Below are 19,178 nucleotides of genomic sequence, written 5' to 3'. Positions count from 1 at the left end.
CCAGCTTGTCCAACGGATTACCAGGTTTGACAGCCATGCAGTTTCCCCAGCACACCACAACAAAAGAATACCGCAACGGCAACGCTTGAAAAAAGGAACAGCATCAAAAGATATTAATCTCCTGAGGAAGTCCAGTCTGCTCGGACTCTTTTTATATGCTGCATCAGCACCAACCAGTGCAGTCTGCGGTCCAGGTGGGCACACAGACATTTATAGGTAGTGACCACCTCAATATTGAAGAATAAGGACATTGAATGCTGATCCAAGAACTGATATATAATGCCCTGTCCACCACACTGGCCTGCTCCACATGATTTTTCACTCAGTAACTCGAGTGATTTCCACTGTAACTCAGCAAAATACTTTGATCAAAATGTACTTGAGTAAAAGTATTTGAAAATTGCCAATTCCTCAAAATGCTACTTAGTGACAGTAACATGAGTACTTGTCACCTCTGTTCAACAGATGCTAACTGCTATTTCCAGGGCATATGGAGGAAAAAACAGCATTCATCATATTGCTGATAATGGGAGGTTCAGGGTGGGTGTTGTGAGGCAGCCAGTGGGCCAGAGTCATTTCCCAGGCATCCACCAGGTGAACGTTTATTCCTTTGAATATGGTACGAAGAACCTTGTCATGCTGCATTATGTACCAGTCACTGGCAAAAATCTCCTCAAATCGTGCTAAATCTTTGGGGTTTGCAGTTCTGATGATGATCAGAGTGTCTGGAGCCCTGGTCAACAGGCGCAACACTGCCTTCCGAATGGTCATCAGCCGCCGGATGTACATCTCAACAGGGAAAGTGATGACATGTGCCCAGATGCCAATAATGATGACAGTGTTGGGACCTCCAGCTACTTCGTTGAGTTCATTGGCAATGTAATGCATCTCAATGGTTGAAACACTAAAACGGATTGGAGGACCATGGCAGCGGAAAGTCACTTTGATGTTGTTCTCACTGTCCAGAGCAAAGAATGGACCGGACTTCGGGTAACTTGACTGGAAGTCAAGCTTCTGGAGATCTAGATGTAATTGAGACAGGGGGGGAAAAAAAATCAAGTTGGAAAGAAAATGAATACAATACAAGAGATTCTCACAGAGTGAATACCTGGTTGTGCTTTGAGGAGGTATTGAAACCACTGCCTGATGGTGGAGTCTCCATACATGTGGATCTCCTTGTTTTTCAGACACTCAGTGATGGCTGATGTTGTGTTGAACTGGTGAACTGGAGTGTCGCGCAGTGATCGCCAAACACCTTTGTAGTAATAACCTGCTGCTCCAGACACACTTCTGCTTCTTGCCTCTGGTTGATCTGTGGTAGTCAAACCCAAGTCAATTTTTGAACGTATAAAAAAAATAAATAAATCGACCAGAATCTCTTTCTTTACTTTAACTGAACAGAGTATAGCACTGTAGTATTTTTTAAACTTTTCTTACATGTAATTATAGGGCTCTATTTTCGTAGACCAGAAGCAAGTGTGGGTACCTGCCCTGCACCTCCTTTTTAGCTGTGCCAATCTGGTGGTCCAGGGCATTTTGCAATTTTTGAACACGGCGCGATGCATCTCTGCCTGTGTTCCTCCAACCAGGGCAAGTGGTCAAGTGGCAGGAGTGAAGGCATGACTGGGTTTAACACAGCCGATCTACAATACATCTGAGTGACCACTTGTGTTGTCAGTCACACATTTGCATGTGCAATTTTGCATGTGTGGCTGACTGCAATTTGTGTCGCCCATTCGCTTGCCTGGTAGGCCCCGATCCTGGTTCCTTTGGTAGGTTGAGTTCACCCACGATTGTAGTAGATTTGGATTTTACTTTGTCTTCCCTCATTTATGGTAAACCCCCTTTTTTTTGTTGTGATAAAATTATTTATATATTTTTTGGGAAATCACATTGCTGGCACTCTTTGTACATGTGAGAACGGATCTGTGTGACCCAGATTGGTTTTCCTTGAGAACATTCCTCTTCAACTATGTCCTGGGGCAAAATTCCCCAGGTGGCATTGTCTGCAGCCCCAATCTAAAATGCCATCGCCACGCCACATTTGCATGTCTTTTGAGATGTGGAGAGGCAGCCAAATGCCTGCTCCTCCCCTTCTGTCTCAGGTGGGCATTGAGACCACGGACCAGGAAAGAAGGCTCTCCTCAGGCCATCCAGCAGTCCAAAAGGAGGATGAGGAAGGAGACGTATTTAAATGAAAAGCATTTGTTTCATGAACATTTGTGTCATGAGTGATTTTGTGTATCTTTAATGTGACTGAGTAAAAATGTATAAATATTAGGCTAATACTCACATTTAAGTACAGAACTACACAGCCAGGTGGATTGTTCTCTCCCATGCACACTGCATAGCTGTCACCTAAATTATGACAGCCCCAGGCGTGCTTCACATGGGCCAAAAATAGACGAGGCTGAAGATGGCAAGCTTTTAGCGCACCTTCCGCATAGTATTTTGGCACTAAATTGTCACTGCGTCAAGCTGAATCTGTCAAAACCTCCATCTGGTGCATGGCTACACCCATCCTAGCCGTGTCTAATCACTACTGTGTGGGTTATGCTACGGTCTGCCACCCTGCACCACCCTGTGTTGTGCTACCAAATTAGAGCCTTTAGTCAATGCTTTGGTGCTGTTTATATCCCCTTGTAAGGAACAATCTTTTTTTTTTCTTTGCACATTACCTTCCTTTTTTGACAGCACAGTGACTTGAGCAGGTCCTGATGTTCCAATGAAGACTTTTAGGTTGACGTCTCTGAGGGAAGAAACACAATATCAAATGCCTGACAGCACATGTGCATGTACAAAACTTCGACCTACAACCAATATTAGTTTGCATCACACGTTTTCTGTATGAAATACTGAGATACACAGCAGCTGTTGGCAATAAAATCAAATGTTTCAACTAAAAACTATTAAAAGTGGCTTAAAAGAAGGAAACAAGATTTTTGCATGTGTTACAACACAAACGTGGTGACTGTTGGTCAGACTTGTTCATGTTTCTCAGGCATTCAGGTCATTCAATTCAATCTTCACTGTTCCAAAAAATGGCAGACAGATATCTCACAATGCTCATAAAAAGTGAACACACACCTTTGAAAAAAATCTCTGTTTACAAAGCTTGTTTCTTTGATTGGGCCTGCTGACTGGCTGATTTTATGATCACAGCTCAGCGTCTTTGGCTTGTAGCAGAACCACGGTTCACCTGTACGGACATCAGTGTAGTCACAGATGGGTTCCTGGGTTGGAGGCAGGCAGATGTTGCAGATGGTGGTTTCTCTGACTGAACCTGACCGGAACTGGGTGTTGTAATCAAGTCGATCAGGCTGGTAATAGGTCAGCCAGTGGAGTACAGCGACTGCCTCACTGGGGTGAACCAGAGTCATCTGACGAGATGGAGAAAGAAGCTCTCACAATTTTAAAATAAATCAATGTTGCCATCCCTTTCATTCCTCCATCTGTCAATATACACCTTCAGAAAAATCTATAAGATGGTTTTTCATTTGACCATTAAATAAATTATTCAACAGACTTTCAGGTCGGTCAGTTAAAAAAAAAAAAAAAAAGTAATTTTGCCGTTAGCCTTAGTTGCTAAACATCACATCATGTACGAGGTGGTTTTAACATCATCCCAACAGCACTTACCTCCACCTGTGCAGATCCTTCCCAGAGTAAAGGGAAAACTACGGAGTAGGTGCCGTTGAGATGGTCCAACACTTGACCTGCAACACCTGCATCAAGAGCAGGGCTGTGCAGTCGAGCAAGTATGAAGTCTCCTCCGTATTTCTTGGGATGACCGTGGTAGTCAAACATTTTGATCCTGACCTTCAGCTGATCCCCAACGATCCACTGACCACCTCCCTTCTTTGGAAGAATGATGAAGCTGCTGTGGGCCGGATCGCTGGTGTCGTTTATTGAACGAGGAGGCAGCAGAGGCGGAATTTTAGGCCAAGCAATAGAGTTTAATATGAGGTTTTCCTCAACAGCCTCTTCTGGAGAAAGATGTCGGAAGGAGCAGAAACTGAGATTCCTCTGATGTTTACTGGTAACTTGTAAGGTAGTGATGGGGTCAAGTTCATCCTCAACCTGAAAAAGCCAAAGTTTGATTGCCGAATTATACAGACTGGCCCACAGTTTGTGCTTTCACAAATAAAACAGGATATTTTCAGTAGTATTGTTGCTTTCTGATGGCATTTTCAGTGATGGGATATCAAAAAATGATGCATATCGAATACATGTCACAGAACCCAAAAGCCAACCAGAGCCAGTTCAGAGGCAGAAGCAGGTTTATTGAGGCAAATAAGGCCAATGGGTTGATCCAAGCTAGAGTCAAAGTCTGAAAACAGAGTCCAAATAAACCAAAGAATCAAATGAAATAGGTAGACAAAGAAGGACCTGGATGTCCAAACATACAGGATACATCAGAGTATCTTGTCTTGGGTAAGTCACATCAGATGACCCGACGCAGACAAACGAGGGAGACAGGACTGAACACATTCAGGAGGAAAGGAACTGCAAGGGGATTGGCTAATAAGATGATTGGAGCAAGAGGCGAGTCAGACAGACACAGACAGTAGATGGGACTGACTGGGTACTCAGGAGAGATGGAGGGAAATAGTGTGGGACATGGACATCAGGCAGAGGTGGAATACACAGAGAGGGTGCTGGACTAGACGCAGACAACAGGTGGGCCAGACAAACACAGACCTGCCACTATTGGAGCTTTTCCAAGCTTTTTTTTGATTGTTTTTTGCAGCAAAAATGTGCAACACCTAGTACATTAATACTGGAAATGCCTTGTTCCCAGTCCAGGTGGGGCATGTAACCTTGTGTAGATGACTTTATGTATTTTTTTCAGCTCCAGTAACATTTTCCACTTTAAAACAGTTTTATATTTCACTACTAATTATTCAGTAAATTCTCACCTTCTGAACATTCTTAGTAAACTTTATGAAGACGAGGAGGCACATAGTCAGAAATAGGAAAGTGATGGCAGATTTCCAGACGAACTTCATGGTGACCAGCCCTGATCACAACTTCATTTGAAACTGTTCTGCAAAGTAGAAAAACAAAACAAAAAAACAATCAAACATGAAAGCATAAGACAAAGACACTACCCAAATTCCACATCCTTCATGTGCGCTCCAGTCAGGCTTTCTGACAGGAAGCTTTCATCACTCAAGCCAGCCTTATGTTTGAGCTGCAGCCTCAAGCATATACAGCAGACAGGTCACATATCGTTTATCTCATCTGACTCCTTTCTGGATCAGCAGAAACCTGGGGAACAGCCGTGTGGAAGAGCCAATCTGCCAGTCCTATCAGGTTGTCACTCAAGAAATGAAGAACAACTTTGTTTAACTTTGTTCAACTTTGTTCAACTTTGTTCAACTTTGCTCAACTTTGTTGAAGGGAAAGACGCCTTCCATTGTCCAGGCAGTGTGGCCGAGCACGCCATCAAGTTCTGGACCATTTCTGTCACCAGTTCTGTTGGAAACGGCTGGAATGACTGCCCTCTCCAGGGCATTTCGTATTGGGGACTCCATCATCTAAAGGATGAGCTAGCCACATGTTAGTGACTTCCCGATCTGCAGAACCTCATTTCCCTATGCGTCAGCATATTTAACAAGCCCAGCTGTCTATGCAGGAGAGAAGACATTGCGGAGCCACCAATGCCTGACTTCACTGCAGTGGTCTGGGGCATTACATTTCGACTCCCCCAAGTGTCCATTAAAAATTGGACTCCCCAGTAGATGAAGGGCTGTGGGTGAGCTGAACCAACTCTCTTCATTGCTGTCAGGTAACCGGAACTCTCTGTTGACTCAGTCTGTCCGTGTGGTGGTGGGGTGTGGTTTGGGCACAGCTGTGGAAGACAGCCAAGCAGGGACACCTGTGATCAATAATCAGTGGTTCTTTCTCCCACTGTCTCCCAGTAGCTGGTGGGGTTTAAAAGGATCAACCACTCCAGGTGGGGGCTGTTGCATTGTTGGGCACTATGGTGGTCATGCGAGTCAGTGGAGAAAGTTCTCCTGCCCTGTGAAGTTGCTAAATGGATCCATCGAGCTGAGGTCAGCCGTAACACCAGGCCAGGTACTCTGGTGCTCGCTGGTAACCATCAGGAAACTATTACATTCAATCTAATTGAGCACTCTCAGCCTCCGTTGGTGCTGTGTTATCCCCGGCTGCGTAAACACAACCCCCATATTGAGCGGATCAGGGAGGAGGTTAATTCCTGGAACACATTCTGCTTGAATCACTGTTTACGATCGGTGCTCACTCCTGGTGTATCTCTGCAGTCACCTCCACCTGAGCCTATTGATCTGTCAGCTGTTCCTGAAGCGTACCATGACCTGGCACCAGTATTCAGTAAGTTCAAGGCTCTGTCTCTTCCACCAAACCATCCTCATGACTGTGCTGCTATGGAGTCTTACATTCAAGAGTCCCTGGTGGCTGGAACTGCATGTCCGTCTTTATCTCCACATCTAACATTTGGAGGCATTTCTTTCAGCATTGGGGGCTAAGGTACGCCTCTCCTCTGGTTTCCATCCTCAGTCCAATGGCCAGATGGAGCATCCAAGAGATGGAGACTCTACTCCAATGTGTAACTTCTGAAGAACCTTCAGTCTGGAGCACTCTCCTTTTGTGGTTGGGTTAGGCACATAATTATTTGGTCTGTTCTTCTGGTCTGTCTCCATTCCAGTGCTCTCTGGGATACCAGCCCACAGGATTTGGCTGTGCTGTCAGTTGTGGTGATCATGAAGAGGTGTGAGAAGGTCTGGAAGAGAGCGTGTGCTGCTTTACTCAAGTCCTTCCAGAGGATGGAGCGGCAGGATAACTGGAGATGCAAGACCACCCACTCTTATTCTCCTCATCAGAAGGACTGGTTGAGGGCGAAGGATCTTCCCCTTAAACTTGAATTCAGGAAGTTGGCCCCTCACTTTGTGGGCCCTTTCAAAATAGAAAAGATCATCAACCCTTGTGTGGTACGTCTCAAGCTTCCCTCTTCCATACATATCCATCCCACCTTTCATGGAAGTCAGGTCAAACCAGTGAGGGAAAGTGATCTGGCCCCCCTGGTTAGTACCCCACCACCACGCAGGACACTGGATGACAGACTTGCTTACACTATGTTGGCTTGTGGATATTTGTCACCGGAGTCGGGGAGTTCAGTATCTGGTGGACTGGGTGGGTTATGATACAGGGAACATTCCTGGGTTCCTCATGGACACATTGTGGACCCTGGTCTCATTCAGGAGTTTCACCAACTGAACTGTCACACGCTATGCACAGCGTCCACTTAAGGGCGTTGTGGTCTGCCCTCTTCTCTTTAATGCTTCTCAGGTGGGCGGTGCAGGGGTGGCTGTTGATGGAAGTGTGGGACTGCCTCATCACTGAGATGGCTTTCAGCTGTGTCCTCACTATTAAAGTGGCGTTCTTTCTTCATGTTGACAATGGATAGTAGCACTTTACACAGTCAGTTGTATTCTCGTTCTCAGCTCCGCTGCGCTATTCAACTCTTGAGTTCTGTGCTCCTATTTCATGACCTATTCACCAGTTGAAAGGACTAGCCTTGTCCAGCCTCCCGGCTGCCTCCGACCCACTCTCGACTGCATCCTTGAGGAAACTGATCTGATCTTTGCCGCCTTCATTCCTCAAAACTGTCTACGAGCTCTCTCAGGATCCAAGGAACATTCATCTCTCTCTGTTCATCTTGGATGAAAATAAGTCAGCCAATCACTCTCACCTCTGTCTCCTCTTTGCTGCCTGAAAAGAACAGGATATGTTTGAAGGTACTGAGTTGAAGGAACAGTTGGAACAGATCTGCAGGGTCAGAGATGATGTGATCCCCATAGTAGTAGGAGCACTTTTGGCAGTGACCACAAAACTGGAAGAGTGGCTGCAGCAGATCACAGAAACAACACGTGAAGCCTCAGTTCAAAAGAATGCAGTCCCAGGAACACCCAAGATATTGCACAGTTGCCCTTCTCAGCAGTATTTTATGAATTCCTGGATCCAAGAGAATGTTTTAGAGCTCAACCAGGACAAAACTGAAATTTTAGTAATTGTTCCTAAGGCTGAGAGAGAAACACCTTTTGAAACTACACAAATTGTCAATCAATACATCTGAAGAAGTCCGAAACCTGGCTGTTATATTGAAATCTCAGCTGAGTTATATTGCACTTCTTAAACACTTTGTGAAAACAGGTTTTTGATCATTGAAAGAACATAGCTAGAGTCTGCTGGTTCAGTTCACTGCAGTTTTAATTATATGGCATCAACAAAGAACGACTCCCTGCTAAAGAATTTTAACAGGACGAAACCTGCAGAACCAGAACTGAAAGCTGCAGCCTTTTTACTTTTCTGGTTCTGATTACAGAATGAAAATAGACAAAAGAATAGAACAGAGACAGAGAGAAACAATCGACTGATTGACAGAAAAAAGTCAGTTGCAGATTGTGGGAAGGGTTTTTATGACATATAGGAATGAGCTGTACTTCTAGAAGGCTAAAGTATACATTAATTTTCTTGCAGTATTGGAAGAAGTGTAATTTCAGGCCGTTTTTGTCCTCCACGTTGCATCAACTTTCTCACACAGAGTCATCTATCAATTTGCCCGTCACAGACAGTAAATCTTATCAATAAAATTCCTTTACATTTGTGATCTCTCCTATTTCAGATATTTAATAACAATTGATATGTAAATTCAAGCCATCTGTTTATTCAAGCATTACCCCAAGAAAATTAAAATTTTAAGTGTATTTATATGAAATTATTTTCAATGCAAGGCCATTTCAGTACTCCCACTTATAGTTGTTTTTCATAATAAACACATTTTCTTATCTTCAGGTCTGGGGGGAAAAAAACCCTATTGTTTGTAAAAGAAATTTGGGTCAGTCCAACTTTTATCAGAATAATAAAAAAATAAATTCACTTTGTTTTCACTTTTTTTTCGTGGGGATTTGAGGACCCCCTCGAAAACGATATGGTTCATCTCAAGGAGTTTATCTTCTCAAGAAAAAAAAAAAAAACTGTCATAAGAGAATCTCTGTGGTTCAAGAGATTATTTTTCAACTGCTATTTCTTTTTATGGAGTATCTATATAGGGCAAACAAGAAGAAACAAACCTCTAACAATATTCAGTTTGAAAGATCTTTGATTTTTAGCTTATTTACAACACATCTGAAGCAAGTTTAATGTGTCTTACCTCATTGGAGACTGAGTTACTGAAGAAGTGAACACTGAAAGAATCCTGATACTGATTGTCTTCATGTACGATGAGAGAAACACATTATTGACAGGGAGGAATGTGAAAACCATCCAGCAATGCAGTGACGAATGTTAATCTGGCTGCATCAGTGACATATCTTTCATACCATCCATTCAACAGGTTGAGCCGACAATGGTTCACACAATTTAGCTTTATCATGGAACGCCCTTTAATTGGAAACAGAAGTGGTGCAGCTGGATGGATCAGCTGTCAGCAAAAACCACCTGACAGAGACAGCCTCGTTAAAAAGAAGAAATGAGATCAGGTGCAATGCAGGCACAGTCTTTAACACAGAAGATTATTAGAAGATACAGAAGTTTTTCGTGAAGGACCGAAATTTTTCCCATTGTGAAGTTAAAGGCTTGCCCATGCTTCACATGTCCGCGTCCCTGCACCACCAATGTGCACGCACTCGCTCCCATTCTACATTTCTGAACGCATGACGACATGCGTTCCACGCATGCGCACTGATGCCTGCACCCTCTCAGAGAAAACAAGCTGTGCGCATGCACACAATCAAAATGGCGACCAAGGGAAAGCAGACGGGGACGCAGCTCCTGTGTCTGCTGTATTTAGCTAAAGAAGAGGATAAAAAACAAGTGTCAGCAAAGTGTTCGGTGGCGGTACTGGAGAAAACTCTGGCTGGCGCATGTGCGATGGTCTCCGGCGCATGCGCGACGGATAAAGCCACTCGGCGCATGCCCGACTGCGGTCACAAAATCTGGGTGCAGCGTGGACGTCCACGGATTGATCCGCACAGACCCTCGCGGACACGTGACGCATGGACGGGCCTTAAGTGACCCCACCTAGTTCATGTCCTGAACAAGAACATGTGAAATACAGTTCTGGAACAACATGTTCCTTTTCTCAGGGGATGAACTCTTTGGGTTAAGACACCATCTCATTGTGTTTAGTTGGTGCTGCTTCAGATTTTAAACTTTTTTTCACTAGGTTTTCACCAGAAAAAAAATGCTTTACATTTGACCATTGCTTCAATCAAGCTATATTCTCTATAACTTTGTTTGTTCCATCTCTTTGTTTTTGACAGATCTTAGATATCTTTCTGTTCAGTCAGACTCACCACCATTTTTTTTTTCCTGCTGTTTATTTTGCCTGGCAAGATGGCTGCACACGTAGACAAACTGACCCGGTTCTTCTTTTGTCAGCTACACATTGACAAGAACTTACACTCTACTGAACTTTTAAGTCTGAAACCACTCTGGACTGACTGGACCCTCCCACAAGGGTTCGACTCATTCCTGGAGAGGATAAGATGGCGAGAACGGATAGAAAAGAGGTGACAGCGGCTCTGAAAAAGATGCTGGAAATGAGGCAAACGAGCCGGCATTAGAGCTTGGCTTACCATGACTCAGTATAAACTAACAGTTTCAAGTGTCTTTCTCACCAACATCCCCTACTTTTTTTTTTTTTTTTTTAGTGGAGCAGTAGTTTTTCAAAGTACCAAATTTCTTAATTCATTCATTTGCACTGTGGAGGTTGTGGTGGAGAGGAAGACGCTTAGAAACTGTAACCCCGCCCACCCTCTCCAAACTGTGGAGCTCCTTCTCCAACAGACTGTTGCAGCTCCGCTGTCTCAGGGACAGATACTGGAAATCATTCCTGCCACAAGTCATCACACTGCACACGATCTCACACCTGTCTGCTGTATGGTTGTTTTTTCTGGACTGTTCTTTTTTCAACACTCCACCATACAGCACCTTATTTACTATCCATTATTCAGCACCTTAACTGTTCACTTATATTAGCTCCTGGGTTCATATACAGCCTTACTGTTTTTCATATTGGCTGTAGGGAAGGAGTGATTCCTTTAGGGAGGAATCTAGACCGACCAGTCTAACTCTGTTCCATACCATCAGTAGATTTCATATTTCTTTACCATCTGTGTATTTTAACATCCCATATCTTTATCTCTATTCATAGGTCAGTACTTTTTGTATATATAGTCTTAATTGTACATAATTCAACTTAATTTTATGTCCATATTTCTATTGATGCTGCTGTAATATAAGAATTTCCCACTTTGAAATCAATAAAGTAAATCTATCTATCTATCTATCTATCTATCTATCTATCTATCTATCTATCTATCTATCTATCTATCTATCTATCTATCTATCCATCTTTTTTTTTGTTGAAGATTAGATCAGAATCAAAACATTTTTTGTGTGGAATACTCAAAATGGCCTGCCATACGCCAGTCTCACTCTGAGCTGTCATGAAAAGGTGAGAACCATGAAATAGTAAAAAGAAGAAATGCAAGACAACAGGATGCTGGAGTCTGTGGCATTAGATGCTTGCGCTACAAAAGACAGCCTGAAGAGGGTGCCAGAGTAAACAGAAAAAGGCCCGTTTGCAGAGAGAAATCAGTTTGAAAAGAGCAAAGCTTTCTGAGGTGACTGCAAAACTGAATAGAATAAGTGGATTGAAGACAAACAGTGATGATCCAGATACTGTTGATGAACATTTGAAGGAGTTAGTAAAGCTCATGAGTCATGGGTCGGAACGATGCTAATCAGACATATTGGCATCAAGCTATAAAAAGAAAAAATAAGCAGTTTCATGATGGATGCTGAAAAATGGAAAATTGATGCCACACAGCAACAACAGAACAACGTGGGACCAGGTGACAGCACATCTTCGACAGGGCGATGGAAAGGGAAGCGGCCAGGATCCTGCATGTCGGGGGCCATGTCCAGCCACGGCAGTTCAGCTACATTATAATCATCATCATCATCATCATCATCATCTGCACCTCCTAAGGAACAAGCTGAAAGAGCTTCTCTGATTGAAAGGGCACTGAAATTAAAAGAGAAACAAACCCTGGAGAAGGAAGAACAACAGTTAATGCAACCAATAACAAATACAACAAAAACAATATGACATGACAAGAACGTTTGGGCTGAATGCGCTAGCGTAGAGTTTCGACTGTCTATAGTAAAGGTGAAGAATCCTACCAGAAGGTTGTGGGTCATCCAAGAGCCACCCCTGAAATTTCCACCACACCAACACAATGGGCTGCTCCACATTTTTCACTCAGTAACTTGAGGGATTTCCTATGTTAGTCAGCAAAATATTTTGATCAAAATGTACTTGAGTAAAAGAAACATTACATTTTTCAAAAAGTCCTTGAAAATTACAAATGACTCAAACTATTACTCAGTTACAGCAACAAAAGTAAATACTCTTCACAACCTTCCGTCTCTGCTCACCAGACACTAATTGCTTTTTCCAGAGAATATGTAGGACAATATAACATTCATCATATTCTTAACAATGGGAGGTTCAGGGTGGGTGTTGTGAGGCAGCCAGTGGGACAGAGTCATTTCCCAGGCATCCACCAGATGAACGTTTATTCCTTTGAATACGGCACGAAGAACCTTGTCTTGTTGGATTGAGTACCAGTCAGTGGCAGAAAACTGCTCAAATCCACGTACACTCTTGGGGTTTGAAGTTCTGATGATGATCAGAGTGTCTGGAGCCCTGGTCAACAGGCGCAACACTGCTTTCCGAATGCTCATCAGCCGCCGGATGTAGATCTCAATGGGGAAAGTTTCATAATGTGCCCAGATGCCAAAAATGATGAGTGTTGGCTCTTCCGGCGACTCCGTCCAGTTCGTTGGCAATGTAATGTAATGTTTTTCAGAACATGTATGGGGCACTCAGTTAACAATATTACAAACTGACAAAAAATTGGATTACCTAAACTGTTATACATGTAATTATATTTGAAATTACCCAATCTTATTGGTAGGAATCACTGGTAATAGTAATCCAACTTGACTTGTGTTTTGAAATTTGTGCATCTTTTGCAACTGCAGGTGGAGAATGCAGAAGAAAGCTACATGCAGTGAGTGACACTGCTGAGGCCCACAAGAAAAACAAATGCTGAGGAGATTATCAAGTGAAACTGCTTTTTCATTTACTTTGAGTGTCCATTTGTTTTTGTTTTGTTTTTTTTTCTCTGATGTTTAACAGTAATAACTTTTTGTCTCCTCTCTTTCTTTTTTGGTCTTGGTAGGCCAGAAATGTATCACTGCAAGCACTGTTCCCATGAGAGTAGAACTATCATAGGTTTTACTTATATGAAACTTCAGCAAACTGCCTTTTTACCTGTGGTGCACCTAAGTGTGCCCGTGCATTTAGAAAATCTCCACCATTCAAGTCTCACTTGTACAGAGATCATAAAGGGTACAGATTTGACAAAGGTACTACAGATGAACATACCAGTATAACACTGATTTGTGAGATTAAATTTTGTCAGAGTAAATTTACAAACCTGAAGGAGTTGCTTAATCATCTGAAAGGCCATATAACCTGTCCCTTCAAGGCTTGTGAGAAAACATTTGGTGTAAAATCCACATTTGCATCTCACATTTCAAGAACACACAAAACAAGTTTGACAAGATATGTAAGTGAAGTGCTGTCTCAACACCCAGCTCAAAAAATGCAGCCTGAAACCCTGCGCCATCTTGTGAGTCAGCTCTCAACCTCTCACCAAAAATGCTGAACAGCCTGATAGACAACTTGATGATATTGTGGATGAAGACCTTTTTTTCGAAGAAATTGTCTGTTTTACTTGAAGCTTCAGGCTAACTTAGTTTTACCAGCATCAGTAATTCAAACTATCATTGAGGAAGTCAAGGACATCCATGATTCTGCTCAGTTGCACATCTTTTCTAAACTGAAAGAGAAATGGTCTGTTTGGTGTACCTGACGCTGGTATTACCATAGAGGGGCTCACAAAACATGACATATTTAAAAAAAAGGCAACAACATTTTGTGTACAGATCAACGTCACAAGTCAGTGTTCAAAAACCATTTCAACTACGTTGAACCTCTGCCTTTGTATTTAGGTACAAATGTTACGGAACGTGAAACGGAGGCTCGGCGCAGAGGGCAGCCAGACACAGAAAGTGAGTGGAAACAGGTTTATTTAACAACTGGGTTATCAGAAGTAGTCCGAAGGCTGAGTCCGAGGGCCGAGGAGACGCACACCAGCAACTGTGAACGGGTCAGAGGCGAGGGGCTGCTTCTGTTGCAGCCAGGTGAGCAGGTGGCAGGCGAGGGAAGGACAGGGGTGGACCAGGCTGCAGCAGAGAAGGTACGGAGTCAGTGGCAGCATGAACAGAAGGCTAGACATACAGGAACTCTGGTAGTACTCAATCAATCAATCAATTTATTTTTGTATAGCCCAGTATCACAACAACAGTTGCCTCAGAGGGCTCCAAGATGTTACATTGATTGGTAAAAATAAAAACAGTGAATAAGCATAATGTTAATATGTCAAATCCACAGTAACAAGACAAAACGAAGCAACCACCGCCTTAGACCCTCACATCCGGCAAGAAAAAACTCCAAAAACCCAGTGGGAAAAGAAGAAATCTTGGGGAGAACCACAGTATGGAGTGATCCCTCTCCCAGGGGCGGACAGCTTTGGCAACAGCTGGCATGAGACAACAAGAAGTAAAGCCTAGCACTATGTTGAGTATAGTCCGTTGGACGGTCCAGCACAGGAACTACGGATCCCAGAAGTAGAACTGAAGCCAGTCCGCGGGCAGCACCGACAGGAGTGTCCTCCCGGTCCGGACGGAGCTTGTTTGTAGGCCCTCGTGATAGTGGAGTCAGCAACTGAAACTGGAGAAGACTCCCCCTCGAAGGGGGGGGACAGCAGGTGAAAAGCAATGAACGGACTAAAGGGAAGAACATTCAGACATTAGAGGATAGGGCTCAGTGCACCGTACTTCCCACAGCATTCTAGCTCCTAGGGCAGCTTTGTGGATAGTTTAGAATAGTTTAGTAATTTAGTATTTAAACTAGTATTTAGTTAGTATAGTTTAGATAGTTTAATTTAGTTTGGTTTAGTTTGGTTTAGTACTGACCTGGGGTAGTTCAACGGTCCAGCATCGGAGAGCGGACTGCAGCCAGCTTAAGTAGGCAGCAGCGCTAATGAAACAGACGAGGCCACTCTCCGGACAGGCGACTCCAATTCGCTGATGAGCTGCTCACACAGCCTGCTCACCTACAGGTAGAAGGGAGAGAGAGAGAGAGAGCAGAAAACAGACCCGCTCCATAGTGGCAATGGAGCGGGCATGACAACAAATGACTCAGGAAAAGAATGCTTTTGCACAGTATAACCGAAACTATTACTTCTCTCTTTGAATCTGAGGGTTTCAAAAAAACAGTATGAAGAATCCCACTCACGACTCTCATCCTGTGATGTGTTGGAAGATGTATGGGATGGACAGAATGTGACTGATAATGCCTTACTTCAAACGGAAACCTCATGTTTGGCCTTGATTCTCTATCAAGATTCCTTTGAGGTCGTCAATCCTTTAGGATCAGGACGAAAAAAACACAAGGTATTGGCTGTTTATCTGATGCTTGGCGATGTTTTGCAGGAAATAAAATGAATGGAAAGAAAAACAGTAAAATAAAACCAAAACCAAACATCCACAACACAGAAAATGTTGAGCATTTTTTTAAAGACAAACTGAGCTCTTTTTCGTTTTTAGAGACACATAAAATATTGATTTTTTTTTTTTTTGTTGAAGAATGAAGACAGTGACTGCTGACACAAGAACTGAAATAAAATGCCCTCCCACAACACAGTGGCCCTCATTTATCAAATGGTCGTACAGCGGTATATGGGCGTACACCCGTCGTACGTCCATATGAAAGACGGGTTGGTTATTTATCAATTTGGTCATGATCGTTCGGAAAGATGAAATCTCACGACAGCTCTGACATCGTGTACGCAAGTTTGAGTCAATGCGGACTTGCGGTGCAGCACAGAGAAACGTGGCGGAGCGTGAAAATAATTATAAAGCACATCTCAAACACCCATAAAGCAAAAGCAGCACACATTCAGGACAGATTAAAAGTAAATAAATAGAAAATAAAATCATGACCTTTCAGGATATCTAATAAAATTCTTCTTTGTGGGATTAATAAATGATTTTTAACTTTCAATAAGTCCGCTGGTCCATCCTGCCACGGAGAGGAGCGCAGTTTAACAGTGCGCAACGACGCACACGCGCTGCTGATCCAGCGGGGGAAACACTGCTGTTCCTGTTCATCCCCGAAATGGTGTGTGACTTTATTTAGGCAGTTTTACACAATAGTGCATTGGCCGATAGAGTTACTTTTGATGCGCTTGCGACACGAGAGGAGCTGATGTGGGAACCAGCAGAGCCTCCACTGGGTCTGGACGGAGGAGACAGGACCTGAAGAACCGCTACTGAAATGGAAATAAACTCTAAATTTTAGCAAATGATTTATTTAATCAGTGATGTGATACCAGTAACCTAGAAAATAACATGAACTAAAGGGAGATTAAATACAGACAGAGGACGTGTAGTCAAACATTTTATTAAGACTTCTATAAATTGTCTTTCATTTAAAGGGGCTGTATCATGCAAAATTCACTTTTTGTATGTTTTAACCTTGTTATATAGTTATGTACTCACCTAAAACACCCCCAAAGCGTTTTTTTTCCTTTGTGCCTGCGTGTTTAAGCTTTCCTGGCGTTTGTGCTGCTCAGAGACGCAGCCCCTCCCGCACCCGTGAAAACACTCTGTTTTCCCACGTTCACGTCACACTGTGAAGATGGCTCCCCTGAGTCCTCCCTCCCGCAGGCCCTCGGCAATCAGCGTTGCTGCTTTTTGGAACTCCGATTTCGAGGATAAACTTTGACCATCGTCTGAAAGCAACAGTCAAGCAAGAGCAAGAGTCTGAAGGGTCTGAAGGGTCTGCGCTTGGTGAGTTTCTCACAGGAAAAGACGTTTTTGCGTGTGGAGAAGCTAGAGCTAAAGAGCTAAAGCTAGCTAGCGTATTTGTTTTGAAGCGCTGATTGGTTGAAGTTCGCTGTCAGTCAAAGTCCACAGGGGGAGAGGCGGGATTTTCAGTGAAACAGAGCGTTTTCTCTTCCGGGTTTCAGAATTAGCCCCAGAAAATCTTTTATTTCACACAAAATTACTTTTCCTCAGCGCCAAAAATAAACTATTACCATGTTAATGGCATTTCTAGGGTTTGGACTAGCTAAAAAAGCATGATACAGCCCCTTTAAGCAGATCCGGCAGCGGGTGGCACGCCGCCCTCGGTGGCTTGAGTCCCGGGTCCTATTCGATCCTGTGTCCTGCTCGGTCCGGGGTCCTGCTCGGCACCGGGTCCGGTGCTGGGTGTGTGTGTCTCGGTGGGACCGTCCCCGCTGTGGGGAGGAGACCAGGCCGCGGTGCCGCTGTCCGACTTTAAGACATAATTAAACAAAACAATAAAACTCTGAGCTGCACAATATGAATCAGCCTTATTATTTGTAACATCAGGGTTAAATTAACTGAACGTATAATCTGTTCAGACCTCAGCCGGTGTCCGTTCATCCGGGGGACGCTGCTCACGGCTGCCGTGAACGGCTTCCTCCAGACAGCGTTTTTCTTTTCTCCTTTAATTTCAGTTTTTATTCTTCCAAGGAGCTCCTCCTGATTTACCTCCACCTCAGACCTGAGAGGATCCATTTCCAGCTCTCAAAGTTTCTTCTTTCGCCAAAATCGCTCCTTTTCCGTGTTTGACCTCAGTGGGCGCGGCTTCGGAATTATGAATATTTCAGGGCGGAACATTGTTAATGACGATCAAATTCAGCCATCGCATTTATCAACACCCGATCACTCAAACGCTGGGATCGGCGAGGTACGGAAGTTTCTGTAATGCCGCGTGAGCCCCGTCGTACGATGAGCTCACCGCTCAGATATACACCCGTTTGAAAGATCGTTTGATAAATGAGGGCCAATGTTCATATTTTTCACTCAGTAGCTTGAGGGATTTCCAATGTAAGTCATCAAAATATTTTGATCAAAATGTTCTTGAGTACATTTGTGAGTCATTTGTAATTCTCAGGAACTGTTTGAAAAACGTAATGTAACATTACGTTTTTCAACGAGGACTTGAAAATTACAAAAGACTCCAAATTTTACTCCTTTACAGCAACACAAGTAAATACAGCAACACAAGTAAATACACCCCACAACCTTCCGTGTCTGCTCACCAGACACAAATTGCTAATTACTAATTGCACAGCTCAGCGTCTTTGGCTTGTAGCAGAACCACGGTCCTCCTGTACGGACATCAGTGTAGTCACAGAGGGGATGCTGGGTCGGACGCATGCAGATGCCGCAGATGGTGGTTTCATTGACTGAACCCAACCTGAACAGGGCGTTGTAAGCAATCTGATCAGGCTGGTCATAGATCAGCCTGTGGAGCACGGCTAGTGCCTCACTGGGGTGAACCAGAGTCACCTGACAAGATGGAGAAAAAGAACTTTCACAGTTTTAAAACAAATCAACGTCATTGTCCCTTCCATGTGTCTCTCCATCAATGTGCAGCTTAAGACAAATCTCAAAGTTTTTTGTTTCCATTTGACCATTAAATAAATTTCAGGTGATGATGTAATTCTGCCGTTAGCCTCAGTTGATAAACATCACATCATGCATGAGGTGGTGTTAACATCATCCCAACAGCACTTACCTCCACCTGTGCAGATCCTTCCCAGAGTAAAGGGAAAACAACAGAGTAGGTGCCGTTGAGATGGTCCAACACTTGACCTGCAACACCTGCATCAAGAGCAGAGCTGTGAAGTCGAGCAGTTAAGACATCTCCTCCATATTTCTTGGGATGACCGTGGTGGTCGAACATTGTGATCCTGACCTCCAGCTGATCCCCAACGATCCACTGTCCTCCTCCCTCCTTTGGGAGAATGATGAAGCTGCTGTGGGCCGGATCGCTGGTGTCGTTTATTGAACGAGGAGGCAGCAGAGGCGGAGTTTCAGGCCAAGCAATGGAGTTTAATATGAGATTTTCCTCAACATCCTCCCCAGGAGAAAGATGTCGGAAGGAGCAGAAGCTGTGA

At 43.7% G+C, this 19,178-nt stretch overlaps 1 protein-coding gene across 1 annotated transcript; it reads right to left on the bottom strand.

The window, feature by feature from the left end:
- Nucleotides 1-468: 468 nt before the first annotated feature.
- LOC115404726 (NXPE family member 3-like) lies at nucleotides 469-18,964 on the bottom strand. Its single transcript, XM_030114116.1, has 7 exons — nucleotides 18,797-18,964; nucleotides 18,397-18,567; nucleotides 3,640-4,080; nucleotides 3,088-3,380; nucleotides 2,674-2,749; nucleotides 1,109-1,301; nucleotides 469-1,022 (listed from the first exon to the last, which is right to left on the bottom strand). The coding sequence occupies exons 1-7, from the start codon at nucleotides 18,962-18,964 to the stop codon at nucleotides 469-471; spliced, it is 1,896 nt and encodes a 631-aa protein (XP_029969976.1).
- Between the last annotated feature and the right edge of the window lie 214 nt (nucleotides 18,965-19,178).

Source organism: Salarias fasciatus, chromosome 17 (assembly GCF_902148845.1).
Source record: "Salarias fasciatus chromosome 17, fSalaFa1.1, whole genome shotgun sequence".
Classification (NCBI taxonomy): domain Eukaryota; kingdom Metazoa; phylum Chordata; class Actinopteri; order Blenniiformes; family Blenniidae; genus Salarias; species Salarias fasciatus.
Note: the sequence above shows the minus strand (reverse complement) of the source record. Positions and strands in the feature narration are given on the sequence as shown.